General features: G+C 40.5%; 1 protein-coding gene across 5 annotated transcripts in view; it reads right to left on the bottom strand.

Moving 5' to 3' along the window:
• LOC117264829 (collagen alpha-1(XV) chain-like) overlaps positions 1-12,064 on the bottom strand; it is a 94,451-nt gene extending 82,387 nt beyond the window's left edge. For 3 of the 5 annotated variants that reach the window (XM_078162584.1, XM_078162585.1, XM_078162586.1), the window contains exons 1-2: positions 11,819-12,064; positions 11,648-11,727 (exon numbers count right to left, since the gene is read on the bottom strand). In XM_078162584.1, coding sequence (XP_078018710.1) covers positions 11,648-11,727; positions 11,819-11,829 — 91 coding nt within the window. In that variant the 5' untranslated portion in view covers positions 11,830-12,064. The remainder of the gene's footprint in view (positions 1-11,647; positions 11,728-11,818) is intronic. The other 2 variants (XM_033639111.2, XM_078162587.1) reach the window with 1 other exon arrangement.
• Positions 12,065-12,526: the final 462 nt, after the last annotated feature.

Here is a 12,526-nt window from a genome sequence, read left to right as displayed (position 1 = left end):
GGCCCTCAGCATCTGCAGAAAGAAAGTACATGGTCACTTGACCACATGATATATGGTTGGGGTTGGATCTCTAAAGGGACAGTTCGACCCAAAAATCAAAAATACATATTCTTCCTCTTACCTGTAGTGATATTTATCAATCTAGAATGTTTTGGTGTGAGTTACTGAGTGTTGGAAATGTTGGCCGTAGAGATGTCTGCCTTCTCTCCAATATAAAGGAACTAGATGGCACTTGGCTTGTGGTGCTCAAAGTGCCAAAAAAAATAAATGTGAAAAACTCAGCAGCAATGTCTCTTTCCAGAAATCATGACTTAGTTAATCAAGATAATCCACAGACCTTGTTGTGAGCAGTTTCATTTAGGAACTATTTTCTTTTCACAAAATTACACCCACCAACTGTATCACAGTATCATGAAAGCATACATGTTCTCATGGACAAGAGGCAGCCCTCCAAGAAATGTGCCAGGCTTTGAAGCCAATTTTTGTAGTGGCCAAACAGTGATACTGCTGGTTTCTTTCTATCATATGACGCCATTAGGCCCATAAAGACCTTTTCCCATTGACTTACATTGGGAAAGAGACATCTGTAAATCAGTGGATTTATTTTTTGGAGTGTCACAACTCCTGCAAAATGACACCTTCTACTATCTAGATCTACTCAACTAAATTTTCTGATAACACTTTGAAAGTAAAGACAAGCAGCAAGATTAAATTATTATACCCCATACAATTTAACAAAGTGCCAAACCGAGAGTCAGCCACCGATCCTAGTGCACTTGCTCTAAGTGCCCAGTGATCTGGAAGCAGTGCCAATCATCCGTGTAATTTCATACCATGGAAATAGAACAATTTTGATTTCAGGTTTTGTTTTCGGAGCAACTTTCATAGGAATGAATGGGGCCCCTCCACCAATACTGTATCCAGTTATCTTAATACATTAATGACAAGAGGATCATGTTTTTGACTGTAGGAGATGTCAACATTCATGTCATCCTCCTTGGCTTAACTCTCTAACAGACCTTGTTGTGAGCAGTTTCATACAGGAACTATTAACTCTTTACCAAGCTACTGTAAGTATCACCGCACATAAGGAAAGGTGCATCTACTCGGTTGTGCTGTAACGTTATCTAGCTCAGTGGTGCTAGGTGAGCTAGCAGTAGATGCATGCTTCTTTCTGCGCAGTGATACGGTTGGCTGGCGTAGTTTGGTAGGCAGAAAATAGTTCCTACATGAAACTGTTCACAACAAGGTGATTGTCAACTGTGGATTTTCTTGAGTAATCGGGTCATGCTTTCTGGAAAGAGACATTGCTGTTGAGTTTTTCAAAAGTATTTTTTGGCACTTTGAGCACCACAAGCTGAGTGCCATCTAGTTCCATTATACTGGAGAGAAAGCAGACATCTCTATGGCTGTTATCTCCAACACTCGGCAACTCACACCAAAACAATCTAGATTGGTAAATGGCACTACAGGTAAGAGGACAATATGTATTCTTGAGGCAAGGTTTTTTGAGGGGTTTAGTGTCTCTTTAAAGCAGCCATGCACAGGAGCCCAGTGTTTCAGAATTGTTTGTCTGAAAGGCAATGCCAAAACACAAAAGACTTAAAGGATTCAAAAACATAAATACACTTCCACTTTTGGAATTAAAACTTCACATGGAAAAAAACAAAGCACAGCAAGAAACCGTCAAAGTGCTGCTTTTTCCAACATTAAAATGAAGGCCGAGGAATGAAAACAGTCGACCACATCAAACAAAGCCTTCAGGACATTTGGAGTGAAGCTCTTTGATGGCCAAAGCTTTCATTTCAGTGAGTGATGACTAATGTTCAGATAAGGAAGAATTAACAAGGTTTAGAAAAGATATGCCATCTTTCAAATATGTTTGTTAACAGCCAAAAACCATCACAATTTCCCATAAAACTGCTTTTTATAAAAAAAAAGAAACTATTATGATTCCTTTGCTGATCTTTCTAAAAGGTCATGATGAATCCACATGTAAGGTTTTACTAAAATAGGACAGACAGTAATAAACTATGAGAGTACAAAGGGCGGAGGTCAAAGTGACATCTGGCGTCACACATTTAGCCTCCCATACCCAACACATCCTGCGTTTGTCCTCTGGTTTTTATGCTTTGAAGAAAGTCATCCATCTCATCCAACACTATCTGTGTCCACGACTCAAAATAGTGACTTGTTATGTCCAAGACAAATTTAACTATTCCTGTTTACCCTCCAGGATAACACACGTTTTTGGTTTAGGGTTTGTTGTAGATTATTTGCCGAGACAGTGGAGCAGCTTTCCCCAAAATGTTCAGTCAGCAGAATCCATAGATGCTTTTAAAATTATTTTGACAGTGATCCTTTTACTGTGTTTACACTGTCTCCTGTTTCCTTTTAAAACTTTTTCATGAGGTAATCATGTCTTCCTTAAAAACAATGAAAATAAATAAGTAAATTGAGAACACATGACGAATCAGTGTCTACGGAAATAGTCACTGGATGTAGACTGTGGCTATAAGCCTGTTATTTAGGCTGTCATTCTGTCCCTCCTATGGATATGTGTGTGTTACTATTTTCAAAACCTCCTTACCTGCATAAAACAACAATAACAACATCTGAGCTAACAACCTACATGCTAAACAAGTTTCAACAAAACAAGTTCCCCAGGTAATTCTGCTGCATCCCGGGCCTAGCGCTACCCAAGACAATTGTGATTGGTTTAAAGAGATACAAACAACCCCAAACAATTTCCCCCCGTTGCAGAATTATAATGTCTGCTTCCAGACCTTTCTCTTGCGCTGACACAGCACTGTGGAGACACGCAAGACTACCACAAAACTCATCACTGAGAGGAAGTCACAATAACGACGAACTGCATCAATTATGAGAGAAAGAAATTATTTAGGAGTCAAGTTGGTAAAAGTAAACAGGAATAATCTGGGAGGCAGATACTGTACATGTGCAACACACACAACCCTTAGTGCATCTTTAGTCAATTTATGACTGCTGACACATTAAACTGTAAACAGCCACAAGAAGGCTTCGTGTCACTCTCACGAGAACAAACAAACAAATATAAATACAGTTTACTGAGAGAGGATAAAGTCATAAATCTGACATATTTCACTGAATCCTGGTTTTGAATGTTTCCTACTCATACATATGCAAACCCCTGGGGTTTTTCCTTTTAAACCTTTCAGTTTTTACTGTTTGATGACAAGAGATGATAGGGCTTTTGTTTCTGGTAAGGGCAGATAAAATGGACAAATATTTCTGAGCTAAGCACTGGCTTTGAGTTGAAATAGTTGGAGAGACTGTTCTTTATTTCGGAGAAGGAAATATCTGACCTACCAACACCACAGTCCAAAAATCTTGATTCCTTTTGATAAGCATGCCACAATGTTTCCTTAAGCCAAAAAGATCACTCACTGCACGAGATAACAGCAGCGGCATGATAATCAAAAATTAGTGTAAATTAGATTTCCTTTTGGTTTTGCATCCAACAGTTAATCACTTCTCATGTGAGCATCTGCCAAATGTCCAAAAGGTAAACATTGCTTATATCATTGCCTCATTACTCGTGCAGCCCACTTGCAGATTTGACATGCAGAGTGTAAACACACATCAGCATGGTCAAAGAAACATCTGGCCACTTTACCTCGTGGAGAATTCAGGGCAGTCATCATGAGCTCCTGTGGTTGTTTTTAAATTGGTGACAGCTTTGGTGCTCAGTGTTGTGATCTTTCCTCAGGAAAGACCTGCCTGGTATCATGCCTATCAAGCACAACATAGTAAAATCTTTCCTGAACTGGATATAAAATGACTCGTGTGTTACATCATGTGGTGAACTGAAATAAAGTGGACATTAATTTATAGGAAAACGTCAGACTTTAAAAGTCTCCGGTGCTGTGCATGTTTTTCTTGCTCATTCATGAAATCATTGTTGGACAGCGCTGAAAATCTTACCGTGCTCGAGTTGAAATTACACTTTTAATCAAAACCTTGCCTGTTACCTCTGAGCAGGGCTGCTGTCCAGATGACCTACATCAAACTGAAGCCAAAGCAGGGCCTCATTAAGTTACAATCAGGACCAAATGGAAGGACTTACGCATTACTTCCTTAAACTCTATCATCTTACGTCTGCTGACCAATTTATAATAAGGGGCCATTCTACAGGTGTAAATGCTACCTGGGTCAGGTGGGTTTATCGTGGATTTTGGATTAAGAGATTAAATAAACAGCATATTTGTGTGATGCTAAGTCTCAGGTGTAGCTTCTGCCTGTCTCTACATCCCTGGTGTATTATACGGTCCCCCACTATTTTTATACAACTGCCATCTACACTTATACGTCCAATTTCTCCCAATGTTTTGTTTGGACACAGAAGAAAAACTCTCTTTCTCTAGCACGCTTAGAAACCAGCTTTCTGTTCCTAATCGTTTCCAGAATTTGGAAACAGAAATGAACAGTTACTGCAGCAGCCATGCCAACACCTCTGTTCAAATCAAAAACGTAAACGCCAAGATACCAGAAACTGCACAAATGGGGCCGCTACAAAGTCCTGTCTTATGCTGCCTTTGCATTTTTATACAGAACCAAACAACGACAGCATCCTGCCGCTCCAATGTGTGATTTTAAACAGCATGCCAGGATCAAGGAAACAAAAGAGGCGTGACAGGCATGGCATGTAACACATCTGCATCAGCCTCTGGTGTGACATATAATATATGCATCAGCAGCACTTTGTAAACAATAACAATGGTATAACATGGCAATAACAATCATTTATCACCTCTTATATGGAAACTGATTACGTCATCTGCTCGGCGGGTAAGGAGCTCCCAGCCCTCATTGTTTTCACCAATAGCGGACACTTTCTGCCACAGTTCTTCTTCTTTGAGTGTGCTGCTAACTGCTACCAGCTATTTTTCAAAGCTCCCGCGTTGGGTCACACACATATAACATCATCAAAATGACACACCAGTGTTGCCCATGCTCCTGTCCTGCCGGCTGTCCCATTTATACAAATGTTGTTTCGATGCCGTTACTACCTCTGGTCTTTCCTCCATCTTTGACATCTTGACTCTACATATTGTTTTTGTTTGTTTGCCCTGTGTTTCTTTATTTTGTTATTTTCTTTTATGCTTGTGAAGTACTTTGGTCAAGTCTGGTTGTTTTTAAATGTGCTATATAAATAAATTTGACCTTGACCTTCTGGTGCTTAAAGGTGAGACTAGTCTGTCCCCATTCCGCGGTTATCTTGCCTGTTTATTGTCAGCTTTGTGCTTTGTAGCTGCCCGATCTACACCAGAAACCAATTTGTTCTACACATGTGCAGAGATAGTTTGGGTTAGGCATTGACCTTGATATAGACCTTGATAGTTGAGGGTCAGGACAGCACAATGGTCAGGGGATAGGACCTGAACAAATCAGGTTTACAGTACATATTGTGTAGTGACAGTACACAAACCAACCAGCCAACAGTTTGCAAGGCTGGGGTGGAAAAGAACGCCCAAACGTAGCTATCAACAATTTCACTATGTCAACCTTTTCAAAAAGGTGACTGAAGGAATGAAAAAGAGAGGCTGTATTCACACTGATGAACTTGTCCGCCATTGGTGGAAAACTTCGTAAAAATCATATTTTAATGCAATTAAGCAAAATGGCACAAGCAGCTCAAACTGTTGCACTTTCCTATATTTTGATGTGACAAATGACATGTTCCTCATCACTGCCTACAGTTATATCTTGTCTGAACTACGCTACACTGCCCCAATGATTTCCAGAGGTACTCTGGTTTGTCTGTATCTGTAAGAGGTCAGAAAACGTGTACAAATACGGATGAAATGAACACAGAGCACTCACAGAAAGCTCAATCCGTGTCTGTCTAAGTATCTAACGTTGAGAATAAATGAGCCATTAGGGCATGTTAATCGGAGTATGCATGGCTGCAAATAAAAGGGAATATTAATGAAATACTCAGTTTCATTAGGCATGTAAGCAGCTTAGTAAGAATTTTTCTTTTCTGGAATATGGAAAAAAACATTTTGTGCATGTAATTGCAGTCAATCATTTGTATTAAGAATGTAATGTAGGAAATGGCTGTGACCTGCTAATAACCCAGATGTTTGCACACATTTAATCAATCAAGAAACCAGGGGCATTAAACTGCATCAAGTCATTCAGTGCCAAGTTACTGAAGAATTGTTGAAAATGGCTAACCACTGTAGTGATTATTCTTGATCTAGAAAAGAGTGAGTCAAGGGCTTTTGTGATCAATTTCACCAGCTAGCGTAAAATGCTTACACTCATAAACCAACACAGATGCCCCGTCAGTCTTCGTTTTCACTATAAAGACCAAAGTCTGGTTCCCTTTATTCATCCTTCATATTATGTTTTTTGGGTTTAAGGAAACATTTTTCAGCTGGTTTTGTATGAGGGGGGAGAGTCTATGAGTAATATGTATCAATGCCAGTACAGCATATTCTGTCTGCATAAACAGTCACCTAAACTGGCACTGAATTTCTGATTCAGGACTAGCGGTGATGTAAAGGTTGTTAGTCACCAAAAGATTACGATCCCGCCTTTAGCCCCACAGCAAGAAAAACTAAGAAACTTGAGCTGGGGGTGGGGGAGTACAATAAGAGCAAACAAACTCAGTTGACCTTCTCTGAACAAACACCAGATACAAAGAAGAAATAATGAGTCCAGACTTTAAAGTTTAACAAAGTCTGGTCTTCTTTCAAAGTCAGATAAAACAGTGAACGTCAGCTCTTGGTTTCTGTTTTGTTTTGGGGGTAAACTCTAAAAATGAACTTGAAGCCCATCTGTGACTCAAGAGTAAAATTTTCTGATTCAAAACGGCTTCATCTGCAGATCAAATGTGCTCCAAGTAGAAAATGTTTAGTTCATCAGAATCCGTTTGTAGCAACACCCTTCATACACTTCACTGACCTCACATCATAATCATCTCGGTCATCCTCATTGTCGCCCTTGTCCATGCCATCATTGTCCTTCATCATCGCCCCCGATGTAATCATCATAACTAAATTCTCTGAGACTCACATCATCGGCCACATCATCATATTCATTATTCTTAATAGCTAACTGTGTCCCGGGCATTCACATTGTTCCGTCAAGATAATTAAAAACATTATCATTTGTGAATACTTACCATGTGTACAGCAGATGTGTTTGTGTGTCCGTTTGGTGGGTGTGGTGTACAGGCATACGCAAGTGTATGCAAGTGTACATGTGTATATGCATGCATGATTTGCATTTCAGCACTTCAGGCTAAAGATGTGGTATTGTATAGTGTTTGTAAACATGTTGCTTATTAGTAAAGATTGAAAGCAGATAATACCTGTAGCGTATGCTTTAATGATTCATCTGTAGAATGAAAACCATGACTATAGAAAAACAAAAGGCTACACTCAAAGTGCTTGGATCCTTCACAATATGGGCCATAAACATTTTACAGCTTTTTTGTTGGTTTGTTTACTTGTTTATGTAGATTTGAACATCTTGTTTTGAAGATATTTCACTGCAATGAGAACATACATTTGTTCCTCGATTTACTTACTCATTTATTAAGCCATTCATTTACTAATTAAACTTCTTTTTAACAGATAAATACTAATACTAATACTAATCATTTACTTTATGTAGCATTAATCCTTTCCATGTTCATTCATTTTTTCCCTTAATTGTTCTGTTGATAACGAGGTAATCCAGTGCCCTATATAACCCGTATCTACCGCACTGAATCACAACGTAGATTACGGTGCCAGATTGTGTGAGTAGTGCGTGTGCGTCAAAAGAGAGATGGTAAGGACAAGTGATAGTATGGCTATGGCGACCAGAACAGATGTGAACTATTCTCCACTGAATAAATGCTACAATTCCTCAAGACCCAGGCTAAGTTCCTGTGTCTTACTTGCCACTTGCTAATTCAGGTGAAGGGGGATAGCCTGAAGTTAGCAGTGAAGTTAGCCTCAAATTAAAACCTGACCAAGTAATGACAATCTCAGCCACTCCTAAACAGATAATGGAAAAATGTCTGGCTACTGAGTCTCAAAATTTATTTTGCTGTTATTAGGCTGACCGTGGAGGAGGCCACTGCTTCAGTGACAGAAGGAGGCATGCAGGGCAACTCCATGAAGGACAGCGACAAGGAGGATGGAGAGGACGACTAGAGCCCATACACTGACACTCAAACCCTTGCCCCTGCACCTCCCTCACCCCGACCCCCGCTTTCATATGTTTGACTTAAGTCTGGTAACCGATGCATGTACCAACTCAGATAGCCACTCTAGGACCTCTTTGTCAGCTCAAAATGCCTATGAAGGAACTATTAACTATAAATATAGTACTTATACTGAGGAAGATCAAAATAAAAATATTAAATAATAACCATGACTGGCAGTTTAGCTGTGTCATGATAAACATAGCGCCTATCTTTCATTCATTCATTTCTAAACTCATATGGAGAACCATTTGCTTGACAATGTTAAGTAAGATGAATAGCTATGTCCCTGTTCAATGCAAATATGTGGCGTTTGTTTGTCATATCCAACATTCATTAACGGTACATTGTCGTAATGATGAGTGTGTGCACCCTTTTCTTTGCCTTGTCCATTTTTAAGTAAGTCTTTTTTAAATATTGGTTGAGCAGCCATAAATATCATCCATCCATTTGCATATGGATTTTTCTCTCTTGCATTCATTCACTCACTCATGTACTCCATTATTTGTCAGTTAAAGTATTTATCTGCTTAGCCATTCATTCATTCCCTTGGTCATGGATCTGCTGATACCTTCATGCATTTGTTAATTTGTCCAATCACTCAAACATTTGACCTATATAGGCCTGTGTTTTCTGTCTCTCATTAATTTGCAAATTAATTTGGAAAGGTCAGTAATTTATTCATTCATTTATTCATCAATTCACAGCTTCTCATTCATTCTATTTTCAGCACATTAACTCAATTAAAAGGGACTTTATGCAAATTCAGAGCGTATGAAATATCAGGACTCAGACTCTCATCATGGAGGTGGCTGAGCAGGTGGATAGCAGCTAACGGTGCTAACTCCATAAACAGCACTAAACTACTGCAAAAGTCCTGACAGAGCAGTATCAACCAGGAGGGAGGTGGAGGGCGGGGGCTACACCTCTGATGTCACTGTCCCGTTACCACTGCTAACCACTGTATGAGCACAGGGCAAAGCAGCAGCAATGAGCTAGCCAGTGAGATACACACATGCACTAACATGCACGCATGGCTAGACTGGCTAATCACAACAAACCACAGAGAAATCAGATTACGACACACACAGAGGACACATGACTTCATTCTCTGGACACCATTAGTCCACTATCTTTACATAGCAACTAGTTGTTTGCTGCTGTATTAATGATCTGAATGTCACATAAAGAAACTTTTAATGAAAATCATGCTACATCACTCCTCTGATCAGACAACAAATTTAATCCATTAATCCATTCATCATCTGTGAAGGTATTCACATACACAACAGAGCCTGCACAGCCATTACCCACTGCTGATTTGTCCTTTTCTTTTCCTGTCTAATACAAAATGTGAGACGACACTCATCTTCCATTCATAGAAATGCTTTTGTTCCGTCAGCTCTCAGTTCTGCTGCATCCACCTGAAAACATAACTACACACTCATAACAGACACTGCTGAAAGAACCAGCATGCACTTTTTCACACTAAGGAAAAGGATTATATCAGCTATGATTCAACAATCGTGCACAGAAATGTGAATGTTGCCACGGCGACAGCTCTGTTTTCAAGGATATTTACAGCTGGAAATATTTGTCCCTGGTGCTCTCTCTCCCTCTCTCCCTCTCACCCTCTCTGGCAAGTGAGCCTGCACGCGTGTGCGCACACACACACTCCTTTATTCCCCTCTTGAAAAAGTGAATTATGGCAGAGGATTATGAATATGGCTAAAGCACAAACAGCCTGTCAGAGGAGCCTCTGGCTCAGCCAGCCTCTGCAGGATCTACAGTTGAGGAAAGTGGACCATGAAATCGCACTTTAAAAAACTTTTCTTTAGTCAGACATCAACTGAGCTCCACCCACCCCCGCACACACATCCACTGTCAAGATCTGCTGTGCTGCAAACATCCAACTCAACAGCCTCATTTGAGTCAACTCATTCAAACACGATCGTATTTCACTTCATCTCATCCTTAGGGACAGGATTTTATTGCAACTTTTTGAGCCACCAGCAGCCAAAGTGGTGTTTAATTCAAAAATGTCAGACAATTAAGCTCCATGGGGCCACATTAGCTAAAGAGACCCCACAATTATTTGAGTGGGCCCAGACAATGCTGCTTTTGTGACATGGAGGCCCTTGTGGTAATCATAGGTCAAGATATCCACACACACAAACACACACACATGTACACACATAGCTGCAAATGCCAATCTGGATTCCAGCACACTGACGAAAGCAGTGATGGCATATTAGCCTGTCTCAAGGCCAGGACGAAAACTAATGAAATGAAGCTTTCAGACATCACTGACAATGACCTTCATCTCTGACAAGCACTTTCCAATACACATTTCTAAAAGTCAGTAGCATTACATCATCCTCGCTACCTTAATTATGCAGTGCTACTGATTGCACAGACTGCCTGTCAGTGTGCACGTTGTGAGGTTTTGCCTGTTTCCAACTGCAATGGAAAAGAAACTCTGCAGCTCTCTCGGCACTAATTGGGACCATGTTGAAGTGTCCTGATTGATCCATTCATCATGGGGAAAATCTAGTTTTAAGCTGTGAAAACAGTCTGCAAAGACAGCAAAGCACTCCACGGGGGCTCTGAGAAACACATCAGTCAGGATATAATTGAAACCATCACACAGCACAGAAGCCAGCAGGTATATCCCTCATGGGCTCTGATGTCATCAAGATCCTCTAAATGCAGTGGCTCCTAAAAGTTTCCAAAGAGTTTGGGGGACGTCATGTTTCACTTGCCACATTCATACTTTAAGTGTAAACAGTGTTATATACAGTGACTTTGGATGACGTCCAGCCCAACATTAGGCATCCCATGGGATAAACTGATCTTATCAAATGGGGGGTTTAATGCAAATACAGCCTTAATTCACACACTCAAGACTCCTCAAGACTTTCCCAGGGTTTTTGCTATATAGGCACTTTATTTATCATCTCCATGTGGGTAAAGAGACAAAATGACTTGCAAAAGTGGGGTTAATAACATACCATAGGGACTTAAATGTGTTTCTGTGCTATTAAATATTGAGTTAACAGAGAACTTTGCTTGCCTTCATGAATATTTTGTAAGCTACAACATTGCTAGTTCAACATCACTTCAACATCAATTCATTAATATCCCAAAACTCAGCATTCATATGATCCCCCAGTAACAGCATGCCAGTCTTGTTGTAATTTCGCTGTTTAAGCATCTTTCTCAAAAGGTATATCATCCTGTGTCTCAATGTTGCAAGTTCAGTTTCCAGGACCAGAGTGCAACAGTTTCTTCATTCATATTCAGCAGATGAAAACTCATGAGCCAGCAGAAAGTTCACCAACAGCAGAAGGAAAAAAAAAAAACACATGATCCAGCAATAAGAGACAGTCAGAGTGCACATACCGTCCAACAGCTGAGCAGAGGAGCGACGACAGCAGAACTGGAGCACTAGTAGAAATAATCCAAAGAACCAGGGAGGAATGCTGCATAAAGACACAAGTAAAGAGTTGGAAAACTGACTAAATGTTGACTTTAAACAACTTCTCCATTGAAAACACAGTGCCTTTCATTTACCGTGCAGTCATCTTCAGTGATGGTAAGCTTAAACTAAAGTTGTGCTGTTCATGTGTTAGAGAGAGAGAGATGGAGCCCACTCTGCCTCTCTCTCTCACACTCACTCCAAACTAAAAGCCTCACACTCTCCTCCTCCCCCTCCTCCTTCTCTCCCTCCCTCTCTCTCTCTCTCTGGTTCCCAGTCAAACAAAGGCAGCTTCAGTGAGTCGGACTCAAGGGGCCCTCGCAAAGCTGAAATCCGACTCCTCCTGTCTCTCTACGGACCACCGCTTTTCTAATCCGGCCCTCTGCTCAGACATCACAACTCCAAATACAAATTAACACACTCCAGTTAAGTCCTCCTCCCACTGCTCCCCCTGCTCCCCCTGCTCCTCCTCACTGGTGTGGTTTCTCTCACTCTCTCTGAGCTTTAAAGCGCTTTTCTCGTGTGGCCTTGACCTGTGGGAGAAGATGCTTCTGGAGCCGCAGCATCAAGTCCCAAACTTTCTTTTAAGTATTTCGATCAAAGACCAGCAGTTATCACTGGATTAAAGTACATGTTCAAACAGCTAAAACAAACGCTCACCTTATCACAACAGGAATGTGTTTGCATCATGACAACCAATTGCCAATCTACTTTATTTTCCAAAAATGCAGTAAAGCAGTTATTCCCAACCTTTTCCCTTAAGAAACCCATTTTCTATCATTGAGTTAACTGACTACCCCTGA

Source organism: Epinephelus lanceolatus, chromosome 20, assembly GCF_041903045.1.
Source record: "Epinephelus lanceolatus isolate andai-2023 chromosome 20, ASM4190304v1, whole genome shotgun sequence".
Taxonomy (NCBI): domain Eukaryota; kingdom Metazoa; phylum Chordata; class Actinopteri; order Perciformes; family Serranidae; genus Epinephelus; species Epinephelus lanceolatus.
The sequence above is the reverse complement of the archived record's forward strand: the minus strand, read 5'-3'. Positions and strand labels throughout refer to the sequence as shown.